Here is a 16591-nt window from a genome sequence, read left to right as displayed (position 1 = left end):
AAGATTGTATTTAAGATTATTAGCTTGTCCATTTGTTTTTGGTTATTTAAAAGAGAAGATATTATTTTTTAATAATAATAATAATAATTGTGTATTACGGATAAGCGGGAGACAATGAATGAATGAATAATTGTGTAATCCTTAACAACTTCTATAAACATTTTCTTTTACCAAAAAGGTAAGATGAATAAACAACAACTTTTTTTGTAGCAGTTCATAAGTCATTATTTTAGACAGCACTGCTTAAGTTTATGTATGTTTTAAGGCATTTATTTATACATTCCTTCATCCTCCACAACATCTTAGCGGGTCTGGACTTTGATTTGGCCATTTCATTGACTTGATTTTTTTCTTCTTCACCCATTCAAATCTGATTTGCTGGATTACTTGAAACCCATTTGCAGACCAGTTCATGCTGCTTGGTATATGGCTTTTCTCGGTTTTCGTTAATCCTCTGAATATTAAAAGGTCTGACATTTGACAGAATTTGCATTGAAGAATGTCTTGGATCTTTTCCATTTCTATATTCCTCTCATTGTAGAATGCTGAACTACAAAATGTATGGAGATAGCCTTATAACCTTTTCCAGACATCCAGACATTAAAAATTATTAAAATGAGCTAAACAGTTACAGCTAAATATAGTATTTGTATCACTTTCCCTGTTGCACCTGCCATCTACTGAACTAGTGTAAAACCAAGTAAGCATTGTGAATTAGTTGATTAGTTGATGGGTCTCAGCCTGATGATGAATAGTAAAGTATGAGATGGTGTCAAAAAGTTTCAAGACTACTTTGGTTTACAAGAAAGTACTGTATTTATCTGTGTTTACATGCAATCACCTTTAAAAAAAAGTCATCTTGCACAGCAATACAGTGCTCCATGCACACCAGCCATTTCTGAACTTTGTCCTGCAAATTTCCTTTTCTAAATCGTGTCAAAAATCTTCTGTGATTCGAGTTGGATCTCTACAAGGGATTCAAAATGGCAAACTTTGAGCTGGATCTTCATTTACGAGAGGAGAGAAGTCCACAGGAGTCAAATCTGGCTAGTAGGGAGGGTGTGCGGAAGTAAGATCATGTGGATTGTCCTCTGACGATCATCCTGCACAAGATTCTGAATAGTTTTGACATTTTCGGGGGTTGAGCACGTTGAAGGCCTTTCTGATCTCTCGTCACTTTTCAGTGATGTTCTTCTGCTCTTAAAGCACATGTGCCACTGAAAACACCTAGAACGAATCATTTTTGCATTGTCATATGTCAAACGTATGTCATGTCAAATGTCTCTGTGGCAGATTTTCACAGTTCCACACAGAATTTCATGGTTGCTTATTGTTCTAACTTGCTGTCCATGATGAAATCACACACATGGTAATACCACCTCATAACATCAACAAATAGTCCAACTGAGCCAAAATGTATTTTATTTCAATATCACAAAGTATCTATAAAGTTCCACCATTATTATCAGTTAATTTAGAGAAACTTGCAAATTTCGCTAATAGTATATTTGACAAACATTTATTATAGTGTCATGATAGTTTTTATTGCATGTTAATTATTATTATTAATATTATTATTATTATTATTATTATTATTATTATTATTATTATTATTATTATTATCTTTAGTATTAGTGATATTATTAATAAAAATTATTGTCATAAAAATTCTGACTGGATAAGTAACTTTGTTGATGATTTGATGTTGATTATTGTGAACCTCCAAGGATGCCCTCTGCCTGAAAATCATATTAATAATTCAACTTGGAGCAGAGCAAATCGGAAGGCATTCTATAAGGAAGGTGACACGACAGAATATAGGTGTGATGAAGGCTTTCGCTTTGAAGCGCAATCCTTTGCCAAATGTTCTGCAGGAAAATGGACTTACCCACAATGCATAAAAGGTAAGTAGCAGACTGTCATTCATAATTTTCTAAGAGAAAAAAAAGTGAACAAACAAAAATAGACCTCATATTCTTGGCATTTGCCCAGTCCTGGTCTTTAGCATTGGAGCAACACCATCAATTTGACTCAGAACTTGCCTAAAATATGATTATCTTCATGTTTAGTCAGCACTTATTTAACAGGTTTAGTTAGCTTTTGTTAGACAGATGTACAGAATATGACTTTATAAGCACTTAATGGCACTTTATGGCTCTGTCTTGTTTACTAAAACAGAAAACATTTATTAGTCAAAAAACATCATAAGGTGTGTGCCCCTTCCCTCTCATTTCCAAATATGTACTATTACCTCATTGTCCCACTTGCATGTATTATAAGTAGATGAAAGCCTAGGTGAAATTGTTTTAAGAACTGTTACTAGTAGGTCATCTTTAGTCAGAAAAATCAAAACAAATCCTTTAAAGATAAAAAAAAAAAAAAAAACAGGAAAATCTCCCTTTCCACTCAGTAACTTAAAATTACCATAAAATTACTTTACTATGTAACAACATGGGATAGCTCACTACAATAATGAATGGAGGGTAGGACTGTTGATAGTAAACAGATTTACACATAAACAGATAAACACATTTAATTATACTGTCAGCAGTCTAAATTGATATCAACATAAAATCCATATCTTGCTCTTTTTTATATAATAATATATATTAGGGTTTAAATGGACAATGTGGCCCTTTTTTTTAAAATGGACAATGTGGGATTTTTCCTGAGGGTCATCCGCTCGCTGGAGAGGACGACCCTCAGGTCAGCCGGCTCCTTGGGCTTGGGCCTAGAGTGTCACCAGGAGCCCTTGGGTGCCTCTGGAGGGGTCCAGTTGGCAACGCTCTGTTTTCCGGCTTTGCGGTACCGAGCGGCCCCATGGGAGCGACGGGAAAGATACTGCTAAAGCGCAGACGATTGCTTTCTTTTTACATTTTTACATTTGTTCTACACTCATTAATAATTTTTTACACCAGAAAAAAGAGACTGAAATGTTTTAAGTTAAAGTCAAAATGCATCTATACACCAGTCCATAAATATTGGCACATTGACAGCTTTTTTATTATTCTAGCTGTGTATCAGAGCAAATAAGACAAACATTTGAATTAAAAGCTTTTAATTGAACGTGCAGATTTTACTCTAAGGGCACTGGCAAGCAGGCCATCTTCTTCTTCTTCTTCTTCTTCTTCTTCTTCTTCTTCCTCTTTTCGGCTGCTCCCATTAGGGGTTGCCACAGCGGATCATCCGTCTCCATACCACCCTGTCCTCTACATCTGCCTCTTTCACACCAACCACCTGCATGTCTTCCCTCACCACATCCATGAACCTCCTTCTTGGCCTTTCTCTCTTCCTTCTACCTAGTGGCTCCATTCTCAGCATTCTTCTACCAATATAATTCATGTACCTCCTCTGCACATGTCCAAACCATCTCAATCTCGCCTCCCTCACCTTGTCACCAAAACATCCTACATGCGCTGTCCCTCTAATAAACTCATTTCCAATCTTGTCCATCCTCGTCACTCCCAACGAAAACCTTAACCTGCACTCTTTTCTTTACTTCTCTAACACACTCTCCAATACTTTGCACTGTTGACCCCAGGTACCTGAACTCCTCCACCTTCTCCACCTCTTCTCCCTGCAACCGCATCACTCCACTGCCCTCCCTCTTATTCACACACATGTACTCTGTCTTACTCCTACTGACTTTCATTCCCCTTCTCTCCAGCGCATATCTCCACCTCTCCAGGCTCTTCTCAACCTGCTCCCTACTATCACCACAAATCACAATATCATCCGCAAACATCATAGTCCAGGGAGACTCCTGTCTGACCTTGTCCGTCAACCTGTCCATCACCACTGCAAACAGGAAAGGGGTTTAGGGCCAATCCTTGATGCAGTCCAACCTTCACCCTGAACCAGTTTGTCGTACCTACTGCACACTTCACTGCCTTCACACTGTCCTCATGTCCTGCACCACCCTCACATACTTCTCTGAAACACCTGACTTCCTCATACAATACCACAACTCCTCTCTTGGCACCCTGTCGTACGCTTTCTCTAAATCCACAAATACCCAATGCAATTCCTTCTGTCCTTCTCTATACTTCTCCATCAACATCCTCAAAGCAAATAAGGCATCTGTGGTGCTCTTCCTCGGCATGAAACCATACTGTTGCTCACAGATGGTCACCTCTTCTCTCAGCCTGGCTTCCACTACTCTTTTCCATATCTTCATGGTTTGACTGATCAACTTAATTCCCCTGTAGTTACTGCAGGTCTGCACATCTCCCTTATGCTTAAAGATCGGTACCAGCACACTCCTTCTCCATTCCTTAGGCATCTTCTCCCCTTCCAGAATCCTGTTAAACGATCTGGTTAAAAACTCCACTGCCATCTCTCCTAAACATCTCCACGCTTCTACCGGTATGTCATCTGGTCCAACCGACTTTCCATTCTTTATCCTCTTAATCGCTGCTCTTACTTCCTCCTTACTAATCCTATCTACATCCTGCTTCACCAACTTCACATCCTCCAACCTTCTCTCTTTCTGATTTTCCTCATTCATCAGCTGCTCAAAATACTCCCTCCACCTTCTCAACACACTCTCCTCAATAGTCAACACATTTCCCTCTCCATCCTTTACTGCTCTAACTTGCAGTACATCCTTCCCAGCTCGGTCCCTCGGCCTGGCCAATCGGTATAAATCCTTTTCTCCTTCCTTAGTGTCCACCCTCTCATACAGCTCCTCATATGCCTTTTCCTTGGCTTTCGCCACATCCCTCTTAACCTGCTGCCACATCTTCTTGTACTCCTGCCTACTTTTCTCATCGCTCTGTCGATCCCACTTCTGTTTTGACAACCTCTTTTTCCTAATGCTCTCCTGCACTTCCTAATTCCACCACCACATCTCCTTGTCTTGCTTTCTATTTCCAGATGTCACACCAAGTACTTTTCTAGCTGCCTCCCTCATCACTCCTGCAGTAGTTGCCCAATCATCCAGCACCTCTTCACCACCGCCAAGCCCCTGTCTGACCTCTTCCCTGAACCTCACACTACACTCTTCCTCCTTCAGTTTCCACCATCTTATTCTCATCTTATCATACTCTCCTTCTCTTCTTCTTTGCCTTCAAAACCATCCTACAGACCACCATCCGATGCTGTCTAGCTACACTGTCCCCTGCCAACACCTTACAGTCTCCAATCTCCTTTAGGTTGCATCTCCTGCATAGCACATAGTCCACCTGTGTGCACCTTCCTCCACTCTTATACATCACCCTATGATCCTCCTTCTTCTTAAAATACATGTTCACCACTGCTATTTCCATTTCCATTTCCATTTCCACTCCCACCATCTGCCCTTCCACATTCCTCTCCTTAAAACCATACCTACCCATCACCTCCTCATCACCTCTGTTCTTTTCACCTACATGCCCATTAAAGTCTGCCCCAATCACCAATCGTTCTTTCCTAGGTACGCCATCTACCACTTCATCTAATTCACTCCAGAATCTTTCCTTCTCCTCCATCTCACAGCCAACCTGTGGAGCATAGGCACTAATGACATTTATCATCATCCCTTCAACTTCCACCTTCATGATCATCACCCTATCAGAAACTCTCTTCACCTCCACTACACTCTTACTGTACTCTTCCTTCAAAATCACCCCTACACCATTTCTCTTTCCATCCACACATGATAAAACAGTTTAAACCCACCTCCAATGTTCCTGGCCTTACTCCCTTTCCACTTGGTCTCCTGAACACACAACATATCTACCTTTCTCCTCTCCATCATATCAGCTACCTCTCTCCCTTTACCCGTCATAGTACCAACATTTAAAGTACCAACCCGAACCCCCACTCTCCTACACTGCTCCTTTTCCTGCCGTCTCTGTAGACGTCTTCCTCCTCTCCTTCTCCTCCTTCGGCCAACAGTAGCCCAATTTCCACCGGTACCCTGTCGGCTAACGATACCTGTGGCGGTCGTTGTTAACCCGGGCCTCGACCGATCCGGCATGAAATTCTCATTTGTGATCCGCATATTTGATTTGGCACATGTTTTATGCTGGATGCCCTTCCTAACGCAACCCTCCCCATTTACCCGGGCTTGGGACCGGCACTAAGAGTGCACTGGCTTGTGCATCCATAATGGCTGGTTTTCCATAATGGCTGAGTTTACCATCTTGCTTGTCTTAAATTCTGAGTACAGGTAGACCTAAACTTAAGATGTAGATATGGACCGAAAAAATGGTCCATCAGATAATCGTAAGTCAAGAAGAGTCGACTACTCTATGATTTACTCTATATTTTGTTTTACATAGTACAAATAAAGTAAATAAAAACAAATATATATATATATATATATATATATATATATATATATATATATATATATATATATATATATATATATATATATATATATTCCGTCAGAGGTGACCGTCCTATCTCCGAAATGTCGTAAGTCGAGTGGTCATAAGTCGGGCTCTGACTAGACAAGGAAAAAATTTGTGGATATTATAGTTTATCAAGATGTATTCTTTTATTAAACTTCCAAATAGGCATGGTGGGATTGTAGTAGGTTAGGCTAGAAGAACGTACGGAAACCAAAGCCCCTTGAACGACTCATTTCTGCATTGCCATATGTCAAATGTATGTCATGTCAAATGTCTCTGTGGCAGATTTTCACAGTTTCACACAGAATTTAACGTTTGCTTATTTTTCTTACTTGCTGTCCATGATGAAATTACACACATGGTAACACACTTGGTAAGAAAAGCACCATTAGTCTGGAAGCTTTTTGAAACCACCTCATAACATCAACAAACAATCCAACTGAGCCAAAATGTATTTCAATATTCAATATTTCAATATCACAAAGTATCTATAAAGTTCCACTATTATTATCAGTTAATTTAGATAAAATTGCAAATTTCGCTAATGGTATATTTAAAAAACATTTATTATAGTGTCATTCTAGTTTTTATTACATGTTAATTATTATTATTATTATTATTATTATTATTATTATTATTAGTAGTAGTAGTAGTAGTAGTAGTAGTAGTAGTAGTAGTAGTAGTAGTATCATTAGTTTTAGTGTTGTTATTATTATTATTATTATTATTTTTATTATTATTATTATTGTCATAAAAATTCTTACTGGATTATAACTTTGTTGATGATTTAATGTTAGTTATAGTGACTGACCTCCCAAGATGCCCACTGCCTGAGAATTATATATATAATGCAACTTGGAGAAGAGCAAATCGGAAGGCATTCTATATGGAAGGTGACACAACAGAATATAGGTGTGATGAAGGCTATCGCTTTCAAGGGCAATCCTTTGCCAAATGTTCTGCAGAAAAATGGAATTACCCACAATGCTTATAAGGTAAGTAGCAGACTGTCATTCATTTTATAAGAGAAAAAGAAGTGAACAAACAAAAATCTGTCCTGGTCTTTAGCATTGGAGCCACACCATCAATTTGATTTAGAACCTGTATTTCTCTTTTTTTGCCTAAAATACATTTATCTTTAATGTTTAGTCATCACTTATTTAACAGGTTTAGTTAGCTTTTGTTAGACAGATGTACAGTATATGACTTTATAACTATTCTATACTCACCATTAATATTTCAAGCACTTTAAGAGCACTTTACGGCTCTCTCTTGCTCACTAACAGAACAGAACAGATAACAGAAAACACTTAGTCAAAAACCATTATAAGGTGTGTGCTCCTTCCCTCTCATTTCCAAATATGTACTATTACCTCATTGTCTCACTTGCATGTATTATAAGTAGATGAAAGCCTAGGTGAAATTGTTTTAAGAACTGTTACTAGTAGGTCATCTTTAGTCAGAAAAATCAAAACAAATCCTACAAAGATAAAAACAAAAAAAAAAACATGGTATGGCCAAATATACTATTTTACATGGGTTTAAAAATAATGCACTGGTGAAAAATACAAAAAGGCCTGAAGATCACAGAAAACAATAGTGATTGATGAAAGAAGAATTATTTTTCTGGATAAAAGTATGGAGAAAGAAACGAACCGCTTATATTCAGAAACAAACTTCTTCATTAAATGGAATGGGTATGTATTGATGCCAGTGCAACTGATGCCTTTGTATTTAATGATAATGTGCCTGCTGAAAAAAAAATAATAAGTTGTATTCTGTGTAAGGCTATATTCTAAAGTGTATAGGGTTATATTATCTATTTTAGCATCCATTTTAATTTTGGAAGGCCAAACTGAAAGCAAAATATACAAACAAAAACTAAAAGACAGCTGTAGTAAAGACCTGGCAAAGCATCCGGAAACAAAAACAGGGTCTAGTGGTCCCAATGTGTTTTAGAATTCAGGCAATTCATAGTACATGAAAAATATATTGGATTAGTCTCTTAAGATTGTTATTCGTTTACTAACATTAATCCAAATAGGGTTTTTTTTGGTCTTGTAATATTTCCTGCTATTTAGAACCTGATCGGCTCCACTTGGACAACTTGGAAAATCTCCCTTTCCACTCAGTTACTTATAATTACCATAAAAATTACTTTATAATGTAACAACATGGGATAGCTCACTACAATAATGAATGGAGGGTGCGACATGCATTACCATTACAAACTGTATAACAATCTTACACTCTGGTTGGTGGTAAAAAGATTTTGGGAGATAGGTCAGAAGTGTCAACTAAAGCAATAAGAATGAAAACCTACATTTATTTACACTGTCAGCAGTCTAGTTTCATAAAATATCAACATAAAATCCATATCTTGCTCTTTTTTATATATTAATATAGATTAGGGTTTAAATGGACAATGTGGGATTTTTTTGTTGATTTGGCAATACTAAGCATTCACCCTGTTTAATTTTTTTCCAGATTCCTGAGGATGAGACAGCTCCCAGTCAACAACTATTCCCTGGAGACAAATGAACCTATAATAAACACAGTTAATACATAATATGCAGGCATCATATATAGAACATGAGCTATAACTTTTCACATTGGATTTGCCTTGTTTGAATATTACACCTGGTTTGGGGTATTAAAATTATATTGACAAAATAATGGCTTGAGTTTTATTTTTGAGTTTTTACATGAATTAAATAGTTTTTTCCTAAATAATTTCACAACAAAAACAATTTCAAGCAATTTGTAAGTGATTATTTTTGTACAAAATATTGTTAATGGCAAAATTATGGATATTGCTCTGCCGATCAAAATTATTTTGTGCAGTATAAGATTAAGTAAAATCATTATTCCAGCCTGACAATATGATGTGTGCATCATGTGGAGATCATGAGAACACTTCATAGTTAATTCTTATGACAAATGCTATAATATCCACAATCTTTGTCTTTTTACAGTTTATTACAAAATCCATTGTTTAAAAGATTATTACAATTATACGACTACACTTCCACATTACAATAGTGAAAAATACAGTAAATTAATATCATAAAGACTATTTACAGTATATTCAGATCATCCGTATTCATGATCCGCATCTTCGATTTGATTATTATGAGTGGAATATTATGACTTCACCTAAATGAAGACCTGTTTAAATATTATTACAAATTCAGCTAAATCCAAATGTTATCTTCTATTCCAAAACGTCAAAAACATTTGGAAATGCAACTTAACCCTTACTTCATCGGACAGGTTTAACTCTCATATGTGTGGAAATGTCTTTAATTTGTAATACAGTGACATATTGAGTAATCCTTTCCTTCTTCTGAATTCTCACAACAGTTTGGGGAGGAAATTTCCCTTTTCAGCATCACAATGCCACCCTGTTTATTTGCAGATTTTGGTGTATATGGTAAATTGAAAGGGAAAAAAACTTACATCATTTTGACCTGACATCAGTGGCAACATTTTACATACATCTTAAGACTCCATTGATAATCCAACTAAGAGCAATTGAAAATATTCATGTGCATACCCCAGCTAATTAATATGGTGGCTAATTACAATAAAAAGCAGCACTGTCAATGTTATAATGCTATAGATCATAGTTTTATAATCTGTGTTTTTAATGTGCTTTTTACAATTCTACATTGTTTTAAATATCACTCTGTGCCTTTTACTTCAGAACACACCTGGAGGTAATGGTTTATTGTGTACAATGTCAAAAACAGTTATATGAAACAACATGAACAGTCTTATGAAATCATTTGTTTTCCATCATAACAATAATATTTACAGTAAGCCCTACAAAAACGTGTGCAGAAATGGGTGTGTTCAAGGTGGGAAATTTTAACCCTGACTAATGTTTTTAGATTATAATGCCTGAGTTAACCTACTAAACAAGAACAATGGAGCCAAGTCTTGTTGTCCTGTATCTGTTTTTCTGGGCCAGTGTTTATACCTCAGCATATGATGGTAAGAATAATATTTCTTTTTTATTTATTGTCATTAAAATTCGTATTGTCTGATGTAAATAAGACTTATACAACAATTTTCACCTGATTATGGTACATACTTTCCAAGTCTTTGTACACTTAAGCCTTACTTTATCCTGCATTATAACTCATTAATACAAATAATGATTTTAATTTTTTAATTTTTAAAGTATTTATTTTAAAGATTCCAGAAGCACACAAAAAACTAAATAAAAAAAAAAAAACACAATTATGATTAGATTATGTTTAACAATTAGATATACAGATTAGGTTAACTTTAAAAAGTGGCTTAATTAAGATCATATTTACAGTATTTTATTAGCTATTTATTTGTTATACAGAACATCATGGCAAAGGCTCTGCATTAAAACAATAAGCTTTTGTAACAGCACTAGTGGAGTCTCCAACAGCTTTTAATTCAGCCACACTTAATTATTGACGCGAGTTTTAGACTCTCACCTATGGATGGTTTTGAAGGGGAACTGTAGATGTACTGTACTGTAGATGTAATGTTTTATTTACTACTTTAAATATATAATACATTTAATAATGAAAAAGTTTTTAATAGTTTTTAGTTAACAATTTTATTTAATTTTTTAGTGCAAACTCTGTTTTGAAATGTTATTTCGAACTTATGATCAGATTTTTTGCGAGTTACTCTTACTCCAGTTCCAAATGAAAAGTGTCAAGGTCATGAGTGTCAAGGTTGCGAGTATCGAGGTTCCATTTGTGTATATATATATATATATATATATATATATATATATATATATATATATATATATATATATATATATATATATATATATATGTATATTATTATAACAGTTTTTACCTAAACATTTTCTTGACTGTATTTGTTAACTTGTTCGATTTGATGTTTATTACAGTTGTTGAAAACCTTAGATGCCCAGACCCTGAGCGACAAATAAATAATGCCATTTTGAAAAGAGCAAATCTGAAGAAATATTATCAGGAAGGCAGCACAGTACAATACAAGTGTAAAGCAGGCTATTACTTTGAAAATGGGCTCCAATCCACATGTTTCGCAGGAAAATGGGATTACCCACAATGCATATCATGTAAGTAGCAAACCATTATTGTCAAGAAAAAATCTAAACAACCAAACGAAGCACAAAACAGCACTTAATATGCTTAACAGTATTCCAGCACAGGACTTCAGCATTGGTGCCATGCCAACTATCGCACTCAAGTAATTGCAGAAGTCTTGGTAGTAGTAGTAGTAATTATAATAATAATAATAATAATAATAATAATAATAATAATAATAATAATAATAATAATAATAATAATAATATTGTTTTGACATTAACATGTTTCTGACTGTATATGTTAACTTGTTGATGATTTGGCGTTTTGATTATTGTGGGTGGAAACCTTAGATTCCTTGATCCTGAGCAAAAAAAAAAATAATGCAATTCTGAAGAAAACAAATCTAAAGGCATACTTTCAAAAAGGCAACACAGTACAATACAAGTGTAAAGCAGGCTATTACTTTGAAAATGGACCCCAAGCTGCTTGTTTTGCAGGAACATGGGCTTACCCACAATGCATATCATCTGAGCTTGTTAAGAAAAAATAAACTAAATGGAATACAGCACTTTATATGTTTAGTAATATCCCAGCACTAAACTTTAGCATTGGCACCACACCTTCCATCATTTATTACCAAATATATGATCATCTTAAATGGTCACACCTTTGACATTTTGAAGTTTAGTTACAGCCTAGTGAAAAGAACGATACAAAATAAAAAAAAGACGACAACAGATGTACATTGACTTAATTATACATCCAAATCCTGATTTGGTTTTGATTGTGTTGTATACTTAACATTAATGTTTCTGAAATTTTGATTACTATATTCATAATAAAATATATTTATTATTGCAAGGTCTTTAACAATTTGCTGACTGTACATATATGTTAACAGTAGAATGATTGTGGGTTTTCTTTTATAGTGGGTGAAAATCTTAGATGTCGAGACCCTAAACGGGTGATAAATAATGCAATTCTGAGGAGAATAAACCTGAAGGCGTACTATCAGGAAGGTGGCGCAGTACAATACAAGTGCAAAGAGGGGTATTACTTGGAAAATGGGCCCCTAGCCACATGCACTGGAGGAAAATGGAATTACCCACAATGCATACCATGTAAGTCAGAAACAAACAAAAAGAAAAAAACACTCCCATCATCTCACACCCTGCTACCAATTTCTTTATCTAGACCTTCATTAATCATGAACCATGGATCATGATGTCTTTATGTATATTATTATAATTAGTAGAAGTAGTATGAGTAGTAGTATCATTTCTATTTGTATTATTATTGCTACTACTACTATTGATATGTGTACTACTAGTAATAATATATATAAATTATATTTATTATAATTAATTTTGCTGTTTTTTTCATTAACATTTTCATGCTGATTTGATGTTTATTACAGTAGTTGAAACTCTTAGATGCCCAAACCCAGAGCAAGAAATAAATAATGCAATTATGAAGAGAATACATCTGAAAGCATACTATCTGGAAGGTGCCACAGTACAGTACAAGTGTAAAGCAGGCTATAACTTTGAAAATGGGCCCCAAGCCACATGTTTCAGAGGAAAATGGGATTACCCACAATGCATAATATGTGAGTAGCAAACTGTCATTGTTGAAAAATATATACAGTATCCATTTTACTAACCAAACCAACCATGGTTTATCAAACAAAACAAAACAAAAAAAGTACTTGGCTTTGATAAACATTTAGGTCCTGATTTGAATTTACACTCATCATTGACATTTTACAGCATTCGAAAGAATTTGAGATTCTTTCCTTATCATAATATTGTATAATTATTATCACTGTTTAACATTTTTTTCTGAATGTTTATTTTAACTTGGATTTTATGTTGATTATAGTTGTTGAAAACGTTAAATGCCCAAAGCCCGAGCGACAAATAAATAACGCAATTCTGAATAGAGCAAATCAAAGGGCATACTATCTGGAAGGCAGCGCAGTACAATACAAGTGTAAAGCAGGCTATTACTTTGAAAATGGGCCTGAAGCCACATGTTCCACAGGAAAATGGGATTACCCACAATGTATACCATGTAAGTAGCAAACTCATTTATATATATATATATATATATATATATATATATATATATATATATATATATATATATATATATAAATATATATATATATTTACCATTAAAAAATTTGGTTGTGAGATGGATGGTGTGAAAGCTGGCACAGCATTTCTTTTACCCTGACTGCTTCACACTAGGTAAGGGTCAGCAGTGGAAACTGGGTGGTGTAGAGTTTCATGGATAAAATGCTATTATTTATTTGTCGCTCAGGGTCTGGGCATTTAGGGTTTTGAGCCACTATAACAAACACCAAATAATTAACAAATTAAAACACTTATATATATATATATATATATATATATATATATATATATATATATATATATATATATATATATATATATATATATATATATATATATATATATATACACACACACACACACACACATTTATATATATATATATATATATATATATATATATATATATATATATATATATATATATATATATATATATATATATATATATATATATATATATATATATATATATATAAGTGTTTTAATTTGTTAATTATTTGGTGTTTGTTATAGTGGCTCAAAACCCTAAATGCCCAGACCCTGAGCGACAAATAAATAATAGCATTTTAAAAAAAGGAAATCTAAAGGCGTACTATGAGGAAGGCGGCACAGTACTATACAAGTGTAAAGAAGGATTTTACTTTGAAAATGGGCCCGAAGCCACATGCTCTGCAGGAAAATGGATTTACCCACGATGTCTTCAATGTGAGTAGCAAATAGTCATTCTGAAATAAATCTTTTGTAAAGTAATTACTGTTATAACCATCAAATCTAGATTTAAAACATTTGCAGGAATGTAATCTTGCTCTTTATGGATAGCAATACTTACAATTATTAATAACAACAAACTGAAAATGTATCCTGTCTATTTCATTTTAGAATCCATCGGAAATTGAAACATTTCTCAAGGAACCGTCATTGCTGAAGTCAAAGAAATGTACATAAATTATGGTCAATCGATAATATTTCATAAACAGATAAAAAATATATTTGTAGCTCAAGTGCTTTAATTGAATTGATTGATTGATTAATTGATTGATTGAAAATTGATTTGAATTATTTAAATTATTATTATATATTATGATCATTATAGTCTCAATCATACTGTATTTGTCTAATATGACACTTTTCATGCTTTTTTAAGGATATGTAGATTCCAAAATAAGACATATAATGTTCTACTTTAACAGGTTATGTCATTTCATGGGTATTATAGTAAGTCAATAAAAACATAATAATAAAAAAAATATTTTTAGCTGTATATTTTATTCTTTTCTTGGAAAATATTACAGGCCATCTTACACAGAAGGTGCCATATTCAGTGGTACATAAAGTGTCTTTAGTATTAAGTTTTTACCAACATTGTGCATATTGCTATTCAGACCTAAGATGATTCTGACAATTTTTTGTGCGATAATAATTAAAGGTCAATATAAATATCACCAGCAATTTCTAACAGTCTCACCTGTAATCACAATATGTCATCATTTATTCATGTAAGAAAATCGAAAAAATCTTCAGTCTGAGGTCATATTATATTTATAAATCTGACACAATTAATTATAACAGTATCACATCCAGGAAATGGACACCAAGTGATCACTAAATCATCAAGTATCTAAATCAAAGATAATATTTGTCATCAGGACAGAACATTATTTTTTATTTATATATTTATATTTTTTTATTATGTTAGTTCAAACTACAAATCATGGAAAATCAACAGATCCTATGGAGAATTAAATGCATGATACGTGTAATAGGCTATATCACAGGAGAAATGCTTCTTTTTTACTTATTTATGTCCTTCAGTTGGTAAAATCAAACTGTTAACTCTAATAATGTGATGCATACACAAATTATTCCTTAAGCAAGATAAATTAAAATAAAACTTTTGTGCTTAAAAATCTTACAGTCATATTTTAAGTTATCTTTTATTTTATTTTCTTAAACGTATGTTTTGTGTTAATTTCCTGAAATTAATTATCATGCAGGCAACTTGTGTGGACTAACACACAATCATTAACCATGGAGGATACTGTTTTGGATCAATTCAGTATTCAAGTCCTGCAAACATCCAACCACATGTTCTTGGCATATCATGCTAACAAGGATCCCATTTAGAAAAAAGTCAAACAGGCAGATTAGCAGACAACAGAAAAACCTAATCCCCTACTTTGCACAGTTTACAGTGGTCCACAATTCAAGTGCACAAATGTAAACGACTCACTTTCTCTTTTGTTAGAGAAAGATGACTTAGTTTGCTAACATTTTAAAAAAATAATGATCAGTTTTAAATACAAGAATGAATGGCAAACCTGTTTTTAGTACTTTACCTTTCTGGTCATTCCGTCTAAATATATTGTAATAATTTTTTTTTTATTATTTGTATAGCACTTTTAACAATGAGCATTGTCTTACAGAACACACACAATATTCATACACTATTCATACATTTAATTATTCTATAGTCCCCAGCTTTATTTGCGCCACGGTTTTATGTCAAACAATATTTTCACGGACCGCACCTTAAGTTGCATGTCATGATGCTTCCCTCAGCCACGTCTTACCTACCATCCGCTACCATCTTAAAGGGGGTGCTCTGGCCAGTAACACATAATACATTACCTCTAAATTGAAAATCCCTAAGCTAGCAAAATTAACAAAAAAACAACACAGTGGATTCACTTACGTTCAGGATTGCTTACGTTCAGTGAATTACTTACGTTCCGTGGATTAGATCCGTTTCGTGGAAGCATGATAGCATTACTTCAGCTTCCGACCCACGGTCACAACCCACAACAGAAGGTCTGACTTTTATAAAGAAAAGAGAAATCGCTCTGGCGCGGTGGATCGGCAACCCGTTTCTGCATCGAATTTTTTCCGTAAGCCCGCTGCCGCTCCTCCTGGATCATGCTCGCCGGCTCCGGAGCACCTCAGAGAGCTCAATGGAATTCCTGGTTCGCTTCTTCGGCGAAATGGCTGAGTGGGGCGGATTCTACGGAGCGCCGGTATGTGGATATGCATTCATCCGAATTTCCCT

General features: G+C 34.4%; 2 protein-coding genes and 2 long non-coding RNA genes across 20 annotated transcripts in view; 3 read left to right on the top strand and 1 right to left on the bottom strand.

The window, feature by feature from the left end:
* Nucleotides 1–16591, top strand: part of LOC310735404 (complement factor H-like) — a 189708-nt gene that overhangs the window by 59473 nt on the left and 113644 nt on the right. The gene's annotated exons all lie outside the window — the stretch shown is intronic.
* LOC310735458 lies at nt 132–9014 on the top strand. Of its 2 annotated transcripts, none has more exons than XR_014536293.1 (2): nt 132–1904; nt 8826–9014. It is a non-coding gene; the product is annotated as an uncharacterized lncRNA (long non-coding RNA). The 2 variants fall into 2 exon arrangements; XR_014536294.1 differs by lacking the exon at nt 8826–9014 and adding an exon at nt 7142–7245.
* Nucleotides 1853–8819, bottom strand: LOC310735467. The gene is made up of 2 exons (XR_014536304.1): nt 7440–8819; nt 1853–2037 (listed from the first exon to the last, which is right to left on the bottom strand). It is a non-coding gene; the product is annotated as an uncharacterized lncRNA (long non-coding RNA).
* On the top strand, nt 9808–14802 carry LOC310735437 (coagulation factor XIII B chain-like). Of its 3 annotated transcripts, none has more exons than XM_083558199.1 (7): nt 9808–10334; nt 11245–11436; nt 12337–12528; nt 12828–13016; nt 13289–13480; nt 14062–14253; nt 14428–14802. In XM_083558199.1, coding segments are annotated over exons 1-7 (1026 nt in total). In that variant the 5' UTR covers nt 9808–10267; the 3' UTR covers nt 14430–14802. The 3 variants fall into 3 exon arrangements, 2 of the variants coding, with proteins under 2 accessions (XP_083414325.1, XP_083414324.1); XM_083558198.1 differs by having other exon boundaries at nt 12825–13016; XR_014536287.1 differs by lacking the exon at nt 11245–11436 and having other exon boundaries at nt 12825–13016.

This window comes from Silurus aristotelis (assembly GCF_946808225.1).
Source record: "Silurus aristotelis genome assembly, chromosome: 13".
Lineage (NCBI taxonomy): Eukaryota > Metazoa > Chordata > Actinopteri > Siluriformes > Siluridae > Silurus > Silurus aristotelis.
The sequence above is the reverse complement of the archived record's forward strand: the minus strand, read 5'-3'. Positions and strand labels throughout refer to the sequence as shown.